At 34.4% G+C, this 17,914-nt stretch overlaps 1 protein-coding gene and 1 long non-coding RNA gene across 3 annotated transcripts; both read left to right on the forward strand.

The window, feature by feature from the left end:
• Positions 1–3,243: 3,243 nt before the first annotated feature.
• LOC114194692 (receptor-like protein 6) lies at positions 3,244–6,836 on the forward strand. Of its 2 annotated transcripts, XM_028085059.2 has the most exons (2): positions 3,244–4,297; positions 4,370–6,836. In XM_028085059.2, the coding sequence occupies exons 1-2, from the start codon at positions 3,418–3,420 to the stop codon at positions 6,505–6,507; spliced, it is 3,018 nt and encodes a 1,005-aa protein (XP_027940860.1). In that variant the 5' UTR covers positions 3,244–3,417; the 3' UTR covers positions 6,508–6,836. The 2 variants fall into 2 exon arrangements, with proteins under 2 accessions (XP_027940860.1, XP_085521793.1); XM_085665667.1 differs by having other exon boundaries at positions 3,244–6,836.
• Positions 6,837–14,935: 8,099 nt separating this feature from the next.
• On the forward strand, positions 14,936–17,914 carry LOC146884340 (uncharacterized). Its single transcript, XR_014984185.1, has 2 exons — positions 14,936–15,428; positions 17,763–17,914. It is a non-coding gene; the product is annotated as an uncharacterized LOC146884340 (long non-coding RNA).

A 17,914-nucleotide genomic window follows, 5' to 3' on the forward strand; every position in this document is an offset into this window, starting at 1 on the left:
CTTTTTAGCCCTTGAAGAACATCCTTTTTAGCTAAACAATTCAGCCCTTTTTCACTTATATGATTAAGCCTCCGGTGCCACAAAGATGCCTCCATATCCATGGCATTCACAGTGTCTTTAGCAACCAAAGCTTTTGTCCAATATAGTTTGGCTGATTTTTCTCCTCTAGCCCTAACCAAGTTACCTTTGGTGAGTTTCCACTTTCCAGAACCAAAGTGACTATCATAACCACCATTACCAAGCATCTGCACAAAGATTAAATTAAACGGACATCCGGAGCATGTTTGACTCTTTTAAGCAACAAATGCACTCCTATGTTGGTTTACAGACAAACATCACCAACACCAATCACTTTAGACTCACCATTATTACCCATCTTCAACACTCCAAAATCACCAGAAGCGTAAGATGTGAGGAACTCCTTCCTAGGTATAACAAGTGTAGCACCACTATCAATAATCCACATGCTCTCATCAGATACAAGATTAACGGACTCAAAGTCACGAAGAAGAACAAGATTACCACATGTAGTAGTAGCGACACGATCATTCTTTTTCTACTTGCCTTTCTTGTCTGCATTGTCCTTTTTCCACTTAAAATAGTATTTCTGAATGTGCCCTATTTTATTACAATAATGGCACTATATATTCTTGTATCTTGACTTGTACTTGCTCCTGCTTTTCTCTCTATCCCCTAATTTCTGTAACAAGCATATCATATTGAGATGAAAAACCATGTGCCTTCCTTCTCATCTCTTCATTAAGAGTACCGCTCTTTGCCATCTGTAAAGAAACAATGCCATTCGGTGCAGAGTTTGTAATTGAAACCCGAAATATTTCCCAAGACTTTGGTAGAGTATTCAATAGCCATAGTCCCAAGACTTCATCATGAAAGTTTATACCCATTCCTGATACTTGATCTAGGACCCCTAGGAACTCATTTAAATGATCAGAAATAGGAGAATTCTCCCTGTACCTCAAATTCATCAAGCAATTCAACAAATATAGTTTATTATTGCTCGACTTAGAAGCATACAAAGACTCAATCTTCTCCCACAAAGGTCTAGCACGTGTCTCATTAGAAATGTGATTATAAACATTATCTTCAACATATTGCCGAATAAAACCACGTACCTGTTGGTGCTCAAAGTCATATTCTTCATTAGACATAAAATCTCGCTTTTGTGTAACAAATATGGGACGATACAACTTCTTCATAAAAAACAAGTCTTTTATCTTGACCTTCCACAAGTGATAATTTGAACCATTCAATGCAACCATCTTTGCATTTGCCTCCATCATTCAAGCAAGTAAATATAACTGAACCAAGAGCTCTGATGCCACTCTGATGGTGAAAACAACAACATAAACAATATACGAGAGAATGCAGTGGATATAATTTGCCATAACTTTCAAGAATATATGAGGAGCAATAATCAAAGAGCAGCAACAATAAACCACCACAATCACAAATAAAGGCACCAAGATTTTTAACGTGGAAAACCCTTCAAATCAAGGATAAAAAGCACAAGTCGTTCAGACCAAAGAAATAGCTACACTATGATCAACAAAAGTACAAAAGAGTCTCAATCAATAGCATAAATTAATGCCAATACCCAACCAAATAGCAAAGCAACAAAGCTTTCAAATAGAGAAGAACAAGAGAAGAAAAACCTATAAAATCATTGCTGCAGTGCGAAATTAATATCTCCCAACTTAGACCTCGTATCAACGATCCGACTTAGAATGGAGAATAATGTGTTCCGAACCTGCTGTAAAAGTTTAAGCCCGATCCAATGGTAAACGAATCTGTAGTGTCGATTTTAGGGTGGCAGCTCTATAAAAAATGTGAACATATTTTTCTCTCTATCTCTCCCTCTATGTGTTAGGATTTTCAGTGTATTCTGACTCTATTGTTTTGCTTCTCTATTTATTTTGCAGCCCCCTCTCTCCATTAGGTTAAGTGAGACATTGGTTTCTCAAGTTTTGGGACTTTTCTCTACTTAGGAAGGGAGCCCAATACCCAATAATTTGTTAGAAAAAAATGTAGTAAGTAATTGTAATTCTATGCATTTTCATTTATTGCGTCTTCCTATGTATTAATCTTTTTTGCATGACTCCTCCAGAAAGCTAAAAGATTTCATTATTCTCCTCAAGCAAGCTCTCTAATCTGACATTTTGCATAACTCTTCTTGATATTATTGACCATGTTGTTATAACTACACCTTATCTCTTACAAATAAAGAGACATTAAATTTTTTTATCTTGAGACTTTTTAAGAAAAAAAAAACAAAGAACGGGCAATATATATTTTTTAATCCTTTAAATAGGATATACTTTTAACTGACACATACTTTATAAAATTAGAATATAAAGAACAAATATATTAATAAGTCATAATATAAAGTTTATAAATTGTTAATATTTGTAGAAAACTCGTCTATTTAACTAATTAGTTTTAAAAAAAAGTTTTGATTTAACCCTTATTTAGGGTAAGTTTACGCAAACTTAATTTGAGCTTAATTTTACTTTAAAGCAAAACTTGAGCCTACCATACAATTATTTGTTCTCATCACATGCTTTAATATAGGCTTTTTACGTTCATCTATAAAACTTTAGATTGAGTAATTCGAAAAGCTTGGGATTGAATGATCTAAAAGTTAAAATATTATATTTGTATTTTGGATTCTACAACTTCAAAATGCATTTCGAATCCAAAATGTGATATAAGAAGGACAGAAGGATGTTGGATGTGGAATGTTAAGCACCTTCTAGTGGTATTGTTAATTAATCAGTGAAAATATAAAACATGCAAATATAATAATAAAACCTTATTTCAAAAGCAAATCCAGGATAGCACAAAACATTTATCGTATTCACGTCTAATTAAGATTCTTGTTATAATTCCAAAAACCTTGATAAGAATTCTTATAACATAATCCAGAGTAAAAAAGTTAAATCAACATACAAAACAACAGAAAACTTTGGTTTAAAATTGACAGGTAATTAAGTACCTTAGGTTGTGAATATGTAAGGAATAGTAAGAATTATATGATTCTTTTATTGTTCAATTCATTTTTTCTGGAATTTTCTGAATCAATTTTAAATTTTGACTAGAGTTGTGAACCCATCTTATAAAAGAGACCGTGACTTAGACGTGGTAAAAGTTGGTCTGCCACTAAATGTTTTAAATACATCCTTAGAATAATTGTAGTATTATTGGAGCCTTTAAGTCATGAACGTGATTGCTTTTGTTCTAATTTTTCTTTTCTTCGGTCTGTTTCTCATCCTGTACATTTTCTGCAAAAAGATGTTTTGGAATAAGGTAATAGTGCAAGTCAAGAAATTGTAATAAGAAAATCAGAGTGAAGCAAGGGTTGGAAGTTGGAATGTATTGAGCAAAAGCTTTTAGAAAAGTATGGGGTGGTTCGTGTTTGTTGTTCTGAGTTTGTTGGTTTCTGATTTTCCTTCATGCACGTCTTCATTGGTGCCATTATGCAACCATGATGAAGCCTCTGCCTTGCTTGGCTTCAAGACCTCCTTCAACAGCTGGTGTGGAGATGATGGCTCTTATCCAAAGACAGAATCTTGGAAAAATGGTTCTCATTGCTGTTTGTGGGATGGAGTGAGTTGTGAAACTAACTCAGGGCACGTCATTGGCTTAGACCTCAGCAGCAGTTGCCTTCAAGGTCCATTTCATCCCAACAACACTCTCTTCAAACTCTCTCACCTTCAAAAACTCAACCTTGCTCTCAATAACTTTTCCTCTTCTCCAATGCCTTCTGGGTTTGGTCATCTTCTAGCTCTTACTCATCTCAACCTATCTAACGTTGCATTTAGTGGTGTCATTCCTTCCAAAATATCTCATCTCTCAAAATTAGTTTCACTTGACCTCTCACTGTCCCAAGGTTGGATGAGGATTCAACCAGCATCTCTGGAAAAATTAATTGTAAATGCAACTCATTTAAGGGAGCTCACTCTTGATGGCCTAGATATGTCTTTGATTAAACCCCGTTCTCTGTCTTTGTTGCTCAATTTTTCATCCTCCTTGGTCTCTCTTGGACTTTCAAATACCATCTTGCAAGGGAAGTTACCAAATAACATATTCTATTTACCCAATCTTCAACAACTTAGTTTGTCTTGGAATTTGAATCTGGAAGGTGAGCTTTCCCAGCTGAATCCGAGAAGTCCTCTTAGACTCTTGGATCTCGGTGGTAATGCTTTTTCAGGACATATTCAGTTTTTATCTAATCTCACGCAACTAAAACACTTGGACCTTCGTCAAAACAAATTCAGTGGTGAGATTCCATTATCACTTTCAAATCTTCAACATCTCACTCACATTGATCTTTCATATAATAATTTCACAGGACCCATTCCTCAATGCATGGACAGCATCTCACAATTAAACTATCTGTACCTTCGTACGAATAACTTCAGTGGTGAGATTCCATCATCTCTTTTCGACCTTCAGCATCTTATTTACTTAGATCTTTCATATAATAATTTTGATGGTGAGATCCCCAATTTGTTTAGCAAGCTAAGCAAATTAGAAGGTTTAGATGTTACTCGAAACAACCTAGTGGGCCGATTGCCATCATCGTTGTTTGAGCTCACTCAGCTTAGTGGTTTATGTCTTTCGAAGAATAAACTGGTTGGAGAAATACCTGATAAAACCAGTGGACTTTCTAATTTAGAACTTATGGATTTGTCTGATAATTCGTTGAACGGAACAATTCCGCATTGGTGTTTTTCTTTGTCATCGTTACTTAACTTACGCCTTTGTGGGAACCAGCTTACTGGCCCAATTGGCGAATTCTCTGCCTTTTCATTGTATGATTGTGACCTTTCTTATAACAAGCTACAAGGTGATATCCCTGAGTCAATATTTCTTCACCAAAATCTCTCTTACTTGATACTATCATCAAATAACCTGAGTGGCGTCCTAGATTTTCATAAGTTTTCAAATCTTCAAAGGCTAAAGGCTCTTGATCTTTCTGACAACAATTTTCAGTCTCTTGGTTTTACTGGTGGCAATGTTAAAAGTTTTCCAATATCCCTTGACCCATTCAATCTTGTTGAATTAGATCTTTCTATGAACCAAATTCATGGAAGGATTCCAGAAGGATTTAATCATTTGGCAGATACTTTGGGTTATTTGGATCTTTCTCATAACTTTCTAACATCGGTTGGGAACCTCTCAATCTCGTGGAAGAATATTGGTTACATTGACCTACGCTTCAATATGTTGGAAGGAGATATTCCTGTTCCTCCATCTACCGCTAAATTCTTTTCTATCTCACACAATAAAGTGACCGGAGACATCTCTTCATCTCTTTGCAACGCAAGCTCCCTTATGATACTCGACTTGTCTCACAACAACTTGACAGGCAAAATCCCACAATGCGTTGGAAACTTGAGTAAACTTTTAGTTTTGGATCTGCAAAAGAACAACCTTCGAGGGATCATACCCAAGAGCTATCTTGAGATAGAAACATTGGAAACTATGAATTTTAATGGCAATCACTTGGAGGGACCATTACCTCGGCCTGTGATAAAATGCAAACGACTAAGAGTTCTGAACCTTGGAGAGAATGACATACAAGATACATTTCCAAGTTGGTTAGACTCACTTCAAGAGCTGCGAATCCTTGTTTTACGTGCTAATAGGTTCAATGGTACCGTCAATTGTTTCCAATCCAAGAACGATACATTTTCCAAGCTGACGGTTTTTGACATCTCCAACAATAATTTTCGTGGCAACTTGCCAATAGCTTTCATAAAAAATTTCAAGGGAATGATGATCAATGTCCATAGTGTTTTGCAGTATATACGTCCTACTGAGTCTACATACAATGATTCAATTGAAGTCACAATGAAAGGCAACAACTTTGAGCTAGAGAGGATCTTAACTACTTTCACAGTTGTTGATTTAGCGAATAACAATTTTGAGGGAGAGATTCCAACAATCATTGGAGATTTGAAGTCATTAATAGGCCTTAACCTTTCTAATAACAGACTCAGTGGTTTAATTCCACAAAGCCTCAACGGTTTGGAAAATTTAGAATGGTTAGACCTCTCCTCAAACATGCTGACGGGTGAGATTCGAACTGCATTGGCCAATCTTCCCTTCCTCTCTTTCTTAAACCTTTCACAAAACCAGCTGGAAGGAAAGATTCCAACAGGTAAACAATTCAACACATTCCAAAGTGATTCCTATCAGGGGAATTCAGGGCTATGTGGGTTACCATTGTCAAAACCATGCTATTGGATAGATTTAGCAACCTCTCAATCTCAGCAAGAAGAACAATTTGGGTTTGGTTGGAAACCCGTAGCTATTGGATATGGTTGTGGAGGGGTATTTGGAATGGTATTGGGATATCTCACATTCTTCATTCGAAAACCAGAATGGTCAATCCATTTGATTCAAGGCATTCTCAATCAAAGAGTGAGAAAGAAGAGCTACAACTCCAATTCAAACAGAAGACCACACAATAAGGGTCGTTAAAGAATCTGAACTTGGTCCACCTCTTCTATTGCAGAGTAAGCGAAATTTTACATTATATAAAATTTCTATTAATCCTATCCCAATTATAATATTACAGAGTATATTTCCAGTTTGTGCTTTGAAGATTATTCTTGCTATAAAAACGTCCTTACGTATATCATTTTGTATTTCACAAACATAATGAGTGTCGCACTTGTTATCTCCTGCGCAGTTTCAGTTTGTTTAGGAATCAGAGTGTTCTTCAATTAATGTATAAACATAATCTTCTGCTTACTATAAGTTGTTAATTATAACTCATTTATAATTAATCACTCTATAGTTGAACTCTTTTTAGCGAATGAGAGTATCCAATAATTGAATAAAAAAATTGAGCATCATTTTCTCTCTTTCCAGTAGAACTTTTTTTATATATTAAGTATCCTTTAGAATCAACATTTGAGGAAGAAATACCTCATTCAGAGCAAAAGTAATCAGTTGATTAAAAACATAATTTTTTTTAAATAAACTGGATAATTTAAACACAGTTGGATAAGGTATTGAGATTGTGCAAATTATTCAAGTGTAACTAATTGACTAGTTCCAATATTTCCAATACTTCTCTTATATGAAAATTATGACTTGGTTAACTCTCACACAAATAGACCAAAAACCACAGCTAAATTTTTGTCATTCAACTCAGAACAAGATTATAAAATTCAATACTTTCATTGTTATCATTGTCCTACATTAAAATTGATGAAATTGTTATATTTTATGTACCTTATTAAAAATCAAAAAATAGTATTTTGATGCTGTATTAAATTTTTATGCTATATTAGTAGTAGTATTATCTCAAAAATATACTTGTATGATATATTAAATTAATATCAAAAGATAAATTTAAATAAGTTTTTGTTACCGATAAATATCTAAGAACTTTTTAGTGCTTTTTTTACCTGTTATAATTAATATTATTTTTAATTAAAGGAGTAAGAATAGAAAATAGTAAATAAGAACATATTTTAAATTAAGATTGTGGAAACATGGAATGACATTGGTTGTGCATATGTTTGGTAATTGTGTGGATGAGAGTTTGAACTTTGTTTAATGCTAAATAGTTCTTTTACTCGTTATTTTTGCTATGTTGGTGGATGATCTATGAACCCTAGTCGTCTTTAGGGGAGTTAGACAAGTGGGACTTATGGAATTTTAAGGGTAGAAACCCTCCATGATAATGCCAATTGAATGGAATTTAACCTTATTTTCATTTTAATTATTTTATGAATTTATTTTAGAGTTGAAACATAAGTTAATGAGGGAATTAATGAAGGGGGAAAAAGAATTTTTGTGTGGCTACTAGGGTAGATTTTTAAGAACACCAAAAAGAGAGACCTAAGGAGAACTAAGAGGGTTAAGAAGAGACTTAGAGTTAGAGTTGAAGGTGGAAGCTTGTTCTGGGCAAGAAGAAGCATGTAGAAGGCCATCCTTAGTGTGAGCAAGGCTGGAGAAGTGGTAAAAAAGGTAGGGGAGCTGTATTTCGTGATTACCTTGTTTTTTCATGTTGCCTGGTTTGTGAGAAAGCCAATTGATTCTCGTTTTCATGATGAGTATGATGTTTGGTGCCAATGTTGGAATGAAAAGTGTGTGAACGTAGTCTAATGGATAAAATTAAGCGTGTATGAATGTTGGACGCATGATTGATTGAATTTTCGTGCGATTGCACATGAACCTCTAGTGCAATACTGAGCGGCAGTTTGGAATCGCTTTAGGTTGTTGCGTGATGGTGCATTGTGGTTTCTGTTTTAATGTGCACCTTTGATTGCGTGTTATATTGATATAAAAGTGGTTAAAGTGCTACAATTTTGGGGAGTTGGTGTCTAAAGAAGTGTATTATATGCATGATTCATGGTACTTGAAGTGTTTCTCTTTTCCTTGCATTTAGTGGATGTATTGTTTTGTTGGTGTGATTATTGCAGGGACTATACCATGAGGTAAAGATTTAATTTGTCATGTGGATATGAAGTATAAAGTGATATAGGTTGGGAAAGCTAGGAATGGGATTTTATGAAGTTTAGTGCATGATGAATGAGTTTTTATGTTACTTGATGGTTTGTGTCTTTAAATTGACCAAAGTAGGAACAATTACACTACTTTTGTACTTTTCACGCATTAGGGACCGTCAATCGGTGGTTTCCTATCGGTAGGCGCCAAGTCTCGAGTTTTGGTCTCGCTGGGCGCCAAGCTCTAGTCGTTGGGCGACTACGTCTTTTTTTTATCTGCGTAGTTTCGGTAAAATTGTGTTTCCCGATTCGTTAACCGTTGGATTAGAGTGAAATTGTGATAGCTCGTCCATAACATGTTTTGTAGTTTGAATGGTGTGATATTAGTTTGAATGTTTGTAGTTGGAGATATATGTTGCGCATGATTGCTGGTTTTTCATGGTTACACTGTGTTGATATTTTGTTGCGATAAATTATGATATGCTCTGGTTGTAGTACATTGGATGTTAGGCCTAATGATTGATGTATGTTAAATAAAATGATGAAGTATGAATCTGATGGGTTCTTCATGTTGGGTTATGAATATGTTATGCTTGAATGTTACGAGTGGGAAGGTTCGTAAGTAAGAATCAGATGCATGATAAATACGGACGAAGAGGTTCGTATTGGTGGTGCTCCTGTGTGATATTAGTTTGCGAATAGACTTCGGTTCCCATAGACCCCTCACTCAATCATGTAGGTAATAAGTTTGATGAAATCCAATGATACGTCATCAAATGCTTTGAATGGAGGAAATAAATATATTTTGTCCCTTATATTGTTGCGTAAGTGTAGTTTGTCGACTTGTAATTATAATAAATCATTTTAAGGTATAACAATGAAGTTATTTTAAATTTAGACGTCATTAAAAGCTACTTGCGGCTTCCCTAAAGGACAACATTGTTGTGTGGTTTTGTTCCTTGCACAAGTCTTCCCCCAACCATCACAAACTAGTAATAGATTGGTAATAACCTTGATGTTATGAACTTTTTTTGTTATATAAGTGTATCCTAAAACATTTACTTTCTCATAGAGTTGCATGGTTGTCCCTCCAGGTTTTTTATTTTGGTCCATATATAACTGTTTGATTCCATTTCTTCCTTAATTATTTATAATTGTGTTTATATATTGTAGCGTAATAAACAAATCGACTCATATAAGTGCGATTATTATGTAATACAATGGATGGCAACCGTTGTTCGTGCTCGTATTAAAACTAGTTGAGAAACAATAATAATTGCATTAAATCAAATACTTTGTAACTTTTTCTTTTTATATACCAATTAAAGTTATTGTCTTTTGTGCGAAAATTCAAGAGTCTTACACCAATTCCCAAGAAGTCCATAAAGTATGTTAGGATAGTTCGTGCAAAATATATAATACAAATGTACAACAATATATAGCACATTTACTTGTTATAAGGATAACATATTGTTGTGTATATAGATTTTGACTGATTTTGGGTGTGATACATAATGTGTTGGTTCTGTTTGATTCTATCCAAGTTTGATATGTAGGCAAAGACAAACAAAAAAAATTATTTAAAAAGAAAAAGTGTCTACACTGGACTTCGATTATAACAAAAATCGAAGCATAAAAGGGGTATTAGGACCAAACTCTAATAGCCTTAAATTTAAATAATATTTTAAATCAGAAAGGGATTAGGCTTCGATTATTACTAGAACCGAAGCCTAATCATTTTTTAATTATTTTTCATTAATTACTTATGATTTTATACTTCACTTCATAGCCGAAGTCAAGAAGCCACACGTTTTTACCTTCCTAGATATTCTTTTGTTGTTGAATCGAAGTACAATGTCAAAAGATGTCAAAATCCTTTCCTGCACTAGTGTTTGCACCAACTATCTTAGGACGATAATGTTGATATCTTTTGTGCCAACTATTTTCTCTCCACCAAAATTAATGTTAGCATTGTGTTGCAATGGTCTACAATTAGATAATATATTTTATAAAATTAGAATATAAAAAACAAGTATATTAATAAATCATAATATAAAGTTAATAAATTGTTAATATTTGAAGAAAACTCGTTATATTTAACTAATTAGTTTGTAAAAAAGTTTGACTTAACCTTTATTTAGGACAAGGATAGGCAAACTTAATTTGAGCTTAATTTCTACTTTGAAGAAAAATTAAGCAATTATTTGTTATTATCACACGCTTTTGTATAGGATTTACTTTATGCTTCTCTATGTTTTGTTCATATACTTTTATGGATAATAAGAAATATAAAGAAAATATTCCTCCATGGGTTTCATCTAAAATACTTTGGATTGAGTAATTCGAAAAGTTTGGGATTGAATGATCTAAAAGATAAAATATATGTTTTGGATTTTGGATTTTCAAAATGCATTTTCGAATCCAAAATGTGAAATAGAATGACAGAAGGATATCACAGGCATTATCATATTCACGTCTAAAAAGATTCTTGTTGTAATTCCAAAAACCTTGATAAGAATTCTTATATCATAATCCAGAGTAAAAAGTTAAATCAACATACAAAACAACAGAAAACTTTGGTTTAAAATTGACAGGTAATTAAGTACCTTAGGTTGTGAATATGTAAGGAATATGTTTAATTTATTTTCTCAGATTTTTCTGAAGTAATTGTAAATTTTAACTTGTGTTGTAAACCTATTTTGTAAACAAGACCGTGACTTAGGCGTGATAAGGTTGGCAGCAACTAAATGTTTTACATACATCCTTACAATAATTATACTATGGTTGGAGTCTTTAAGTCATGTTTGTTCTATTTTTTCTTCTCATTGGTTTGTTTCTTATCCTGTACATTTTCTGGAAAGAGTTGTTTGTTTTCTTATTAGGTAATACTGCAAGTCAAGATATTGTATCTGTAAAACATCCGATCGGATATTACGAGTTTAAATAATAAAATAAAATAAGAAAATAAAATCTCATTAATTATAAATTCATTCCAAAAAAGAGGGAAATTTAAAATAATTTATTTCATAATAAAGATAACTTTAAATTCAAATTTTTCAAAATTCAATAAAATACCAAAAATAGTCATATAATAGTTTACAACTTTATTCCAAAACCATAAGTGATAAAACTTCAATAAAACTGTTCCCATGAGTTTTTTCCCGCTCCGCTGCTAAGGCTCACCAGATCCACCAGCAACATCATCTGCTTCCGTGTACCGCGTACACGATCATCGCCAAACACAAGCAGATACGGTGAAATAAACATATATATATATATATATATATATATATATATATATATATATATATATATATATATATATTTATGGCAAAATTATACAATCACACAATCACACCAAAGGAAATCCATCCCTTGATATCCCATCACATGGTCACCACCATGTTAATCGTGTTCTACGTCTTCTAATGAGTACCTTAAGGTGTCTTGCTGTCATACCTATCGGCCACAACCGATAGAGCACGTGCGAAAAACCATGCTACGGATCATACACCGTAACGCCAGATGGAGTTCCCATATACAAACATAGTCCGTAACATTCTAAGACTATCAAACTCGTCAATTACTACTAAGGGGGGCAATCTATCTAGACCCATCCGTACTGTCCACAATTAGCACACTCACATCGGTAACACTCGCCAACCTGAGCCACAACTCAAGAGTTCCTCGTGTTCATCCGTCATCCTAAGCCACAACTCGAGGGATGTCATTCTGAGCCACAACTCAAGGAATGCCACATGCTTAACCCCTATCCCGAGCCACAACTCAAGGGATACGTTCCAAGCTCAACTCAAGGAACACCAGCAAACCCACCTTTAAGATATCCTAGAAGCCTTGTAGATCACGCACATCATAGCAAGCATAACACCAATCTGTTGTAGCAAAATCGCCTGACGGGGGACACGTACCACCAGGTCTGCTGCTTCCAGATCGCCTGGCGGGTGACACATATCGCCAGGCGCTAAGTGCCTTAGTCTTCACTACCACTGCAACTATCGTCTGGCGGGACTTAGTATTCACTACCACGCGCCTTAGTATTCACTGAACTACAGACTCCGTCTGGCGCACCCCTCCTTACCGCTAGGCGCCACCGTGATCCAGAACCCCTTATTTCTACGTTGTCGCCTGGCAGGTCGATCACCACCGCCAGGCGCTACACCAGTACTTGCGCAGTACTGGTTTTCGTTCAGGTTCAAGCACACTTCACACAGGTTGCTCTCATTTGCTCTCATTCTAGGGTACCCCTAATGAAAAGCATTGCCATCTATAATATTCTAGGCCTTATAGCATCTCACATGTGCATTCATCCCCTAGTCATATAGACCATCCCAAGCATGCTCAAACAAAATATAAGCAGCAACACTCTAACAATTTTAAGCACATGATCTTATGCACCAATGCAATTTAATATTGACACCCATGCCTTCATTAAATCAATTCTCCATATGTGACTAACCCAAAGAAACATTCAAAATGATAGAGACTTACCACATAACCCAATCATGCTTCATTAGAAGTTACTTGAACTTATCCATAGCTTATTCATGTATTTTACAGACTCCAAAATCAACAATATTAAGTAATGTGTATCTCTAGCTACTGATCTTCAAATCCAATCTCCACCGTTCAAAGTGAAGAACCACGTGTTATGGACGACCTGTCAAACTTTCACCTAAATCAAACGGTTAACGAATCGGAAAATGCAATTTTACAACAACTGCAAGAACCAGAAAAATTGGTGGCGCTTAGCACCCAGAATCAGTAGCCTAGTGCCTGACGGTACAAACCCAACGTCGGGTGGTTCCTGTTCTACAAAAATACGAAAAACTACAGGATTTTTCGTGAATCAGAACACCATGCCTCTCTGGTATGGCGCCTGGTGGCAAAATGGGTGTCGTCAAGCGGTTCCTGCACTTGCGAACCTTACCCCTTCACAACAACTCTGATTTCCATCAATTTCTAACTCCATAAGATACAATCCCAGTTATTGGGATTACGGTTCATCCCTAACACTTCCCATTCACGAATTCATTCACATTTTCCCCTTAGATTACTGCCACTATAGAAATTCCCAATTCATCAACCCTAAGATAATATTCCTATTGTTTCATCCAATTTAGCCATCAATTAAATGAATTTCAATGATGTTTGACATCCAATCACCACTTAACCATTAAAATTTGTTTTCCCTCCTATTAGAGTCATCCCAAAACATCCAGAACATCAAAATCGAACCAAAATTGGTTCGCGTCGCCTGGCGGGTCAATTTCAATCGCCAGGTCGTTCATAGGAAAACCCAAAACTGGGTTTCGTGGCTTGCATCGCTTGGCAGTTAGGGACGTGCCGCCAGGTGGTTCCTTTGTAGGAACCCAAAATTTCATATAATTGGGATGCGTCGCCTGGCGTGGTTCATCACCCGCCAGGTGATTTCTGGAAAATTCCAGAAACACAAAGAATACATGAAATAAGCGGTGTATATGCATCCAATTCAATATACAATTCATACAATTAATGACGTGAAGTAAAACGCAGGGTCCAGCTCCCCTAACCTGGATTCCTTAGCTTATTATTTGGACTTGTTGTGAGTTCCATCTTGATCACCAACGATGTTCCTTTGACTCTGTCTCAATGCAGTTCCTTGCTTCCCTCAATTCTCCCTTACACTCTCAATTTTTGTATACCTAAGGTTATGCAACAATAACATTCCCTAAACCACTCTTTCTTTCTCTTAATTGGTCATTAATTATGGTCTTAATGAGAGGTAAATGGTATAAAACGAAAATACCATTAAACTTGAGTTTAATGCCACTCATTGGCAATTCTATGATGGTTTTCCAGCCCCCCTGGCTACTAGGGTTTCCTTGTCCTTTCACATTCATGCCAAAGGAAATTTTGGCAAAAAAAAAAAGTTTAATTTGGATTCACTCAAACCCCAAACCATACCAAAATTTATATTAATGCATAACCATTCAACTAATTCATGTTTCGTGATAATTTATATAATTTTATGATTATATTATCATTCATCATGATCCCGCACATATTTAAAATAATAATAAATTAAATAGCACATAAATGACATACATAAGACTTGAACCCAAGTCCTCTCACACAATTAAAGTAGTCTCAACCACTTAAACTAGTACTTTTGCACATCATAACAATCTGCATTAAATGTCTTAAAGACTTCTACTACCCGCATTTATTAAATAATTATTTAATTAATTATTTAAATTTCTCGGATCTTACAGTGTGATTCACGAATTTGACTACAACAAGTCCAATCCGCAAATTTAAATGGAAAATGATATGTTAACGACCCAAATTTGACTACTTATCTTACTACCTGACTTGGTATTTCATATTTGATTTTTTAATTTGTTTTATAAAAATTCACGGTGGCAGCAGTTAGGTTAAATAATTTGCAACTCATTTTTCATTCGTATGCTCACAATACCATTACATTTTCTCTCTCTCACAAAACCATCCCGCCACAATGGAAACCAAGAAGTTTCAGCTTCGTTTCTCGCTCACCGACAGCGCGACATGTCGGAGGTGCTGGATCCGACGGTTCGGTTGATGTATCTGACCAACGAAGGAGACTTAGACGGGATTGAGGAACTGTTGGACACAGGAGTGACGCCAATTTCACCAACTTTGACAGCCGCACTACGCTCCACATCGCTGCCTGCTAGGAACGCACCGACGTTGTTGACTTGTTGCTACGACAAAACGCTGAAGTTGATCCACGAGACCACTAGGGCAGCATCGTAATTTCACTTCCCGTCCTCTTTCATTATTCGTCTTGTATGTTGTCACTGATTTTTGGATTAGATTGTTTAATAGCCTCTTGTAGATCCAATGTACTATAAAAACCATGACGTCGTGAAGCTTTTGGATAAACACAGTACAAAACCTTTGGTTAGTCTCTTGTTTTCCTTTTTCTTGTTTATATTAGATGTAAAATTGTTTGTTATTCGTCTCAAGAGTTTAGTTAACAGGTGGTTTTATAGGCAATATTATCTTCGGATAGACTTTTAGGAATTTTATTATAAAAGTGAAACACAATTAACATGCATAGTCGATTGGTGATTGGATAACAATGTAAAGTTTAAACTGCTCAGCATAGATTTGGACACTTCAATGTTACATTTATGTGAAATCCAAATCTTTAATTAAAAAAACAAGAACATAGTTACAGAATTTAAATAGTAAAATGTGGATATTTGAATACATTTCATTCGTTCTTTGCTGGTTGCTTATTTATCATTTCCCAATTTCTTTTCAATCCTAAAAGTGTGTCCTACTTTTGTATATACTTTTGTATGTTTTCTATTTAACCCTTATGTGTTTTCTTGCATCTATTATTGTTGCATTCATGGTTAATCTATTACCCAAACAAAAAATTTGCTTATTTATATTATCTACCGTTTCCATATTGTGATTCAACTTTTACAATCTGACAGCCTATGGTGAAATGTTTGCCTTTGTTTTCTCCTCTCCCCCACAAGCATATACTAGTTTCCATTCTCTTCTTTCCCTCCAACTATACTCTCTTGAAGTGTTGTTTTCATGCTTAAAGTTCATGTGAACAACCCTTTTAGTTGCATTTGTGTTTTTGTTTCTATTGATAATGAGCCAAAGAAGCAAGAATTGTGGAGGCATGAAGCAGAGGATGTTTTTGTTTGTGGGTTTGGTGATATTGAAATGGGTTAGTGGTATTCACTCTTCACATAAACTTGCTTACTTTGACATTAATCTAGTAGATTAATTAAATGGAAAAAAATATTTTAGTCTCCTTTCATGGAATGGAAACTTTTCTTCATTTTTAAATGTGATTCACAATTTGAAAACTAGAAATAATTAAGTAGTTATGAACATAGGTTTTAACGATAATTATTTATTGATTTTATTGTTTATTTATTGACACACTCCATAAGTGAAAGTAGATATTGATCATCCCAATGATTAATGAGAAAAAAAAATGATCAATTCTCCTTAGTTATAGTAATTATATGTGATCCTATTTGTTTGAGAGCAAAATGGAAAGGTCTTACGATGTTAATTAACATGTTATCATAAAGAAAATGTAACTTAACAAACTTGACAAATGTTCTTGGAGGTTTCCTTTTAAAAGACATTCGTAAATAAGTGCTTTAACATCACCTTCATCACAATACCCGACAAGAGAAACCACATTTCTATGATGAACAAGTGTTACAAACTTTGCCTGCATTTTAGAAATGTTTAATATCTTAACTTAATGAAAAATATATTTGTTATGCAAATTCAAGAAAAGAAGAAAAAAATAGGACTATTTAATCAATTGTTCCATCTAACCTTTGACTTAAACTCTTTATAACCTTGATTTGATGACAGAGAGAGTTTCTTTATAGCAACTTGTTCACCACTTTGCAAAGTGCCAAGGTAAACTTCACCAAATCCACCTTTTCCAATGATTGTTTTGAAACCATCTAACCTCTAACTCACCTTATACTTTTTTATTTTTTGTGCTTTGTTTTATGATAGGATATATTAGGCATTGTTTATGGTATGATGAAATTTATGTTCTGTTCATGGTTGTCCAATATGTGGTGGAACATGGGTTCATGCTATATAGTTGGCTTCATGCCAAAATTCATGAGTTTCTCACTTGGTCAAGGAAAAAGGAGATATTTGGAGTGATGAACTCAACAACTAGTGACCAAGCAACCGAGTGTTAAAATAGATGTCTAGCGTTGTTCTAGATAATATAATTTAGCTTCCTCACCAACCTTCAATATCTCCCTCATAATATTGTTTCTATTTATCATATTTAGTTGAATTTCTTTAGCATATTTTAGCCATCATGAAGAAACTGATCTTAATTCTGTTGTGGACAAAAGAAGAGGTACAAATACTTTTACATCTTAATCTTTCTTCAATACAGAATGGTAGAATTAGGAGTACATGAGTTATTCTAATTTATGACATTCTTCTTCTTAATTTCTCTTTATAGATTGGTATGTAGAATTGAATTTATCATTTTCATTAAAATGGCTAGATTTCTTTTTAGTAGAATGTAAATAGTCTAGTATCTTTTTTCCTTGGAAAAATATTATTAAATTCATTCATGGAAGGGAGTTCAATAACAAAGCTATAAACAAGACTAGTTATTCACGTTTCAAATTATAAGAACATTACTTTTAGTGTAATGTGGTTTCTATTTGCATCAAGCTTGAATATAACTTGTATATATTCTTTTCTTTTGAATAGGCCCTTGGTCATTTGAGTAATTCAAGTTCAAGTTCCCAGGCCTAATGTGAAAGAAGAAAATTCGTTTTGTCAACATGGTGTATTTTCTTTTTTTATATTTACTTTGTATTCCTCAATACTTTATCAAATCATCAATAAAATTATTTTTGTAA

Source organism: Vigna unguiculata, chromosome 8, assembly GCF_037176805.1.
Source record: "Vigna unguiculata cultivar grain cowpea cultivar isolate G323 ecotype 2 chromosome 8, ASM3717680v1, whole genome shotgun sequence".
NCBI classification, from domain to species: Eukaryota; Viridiplantae; Streptophyta; class Magnoliopsida; order Fabales; family Fabaceae; genus Vigna; species Vigna unguiculata.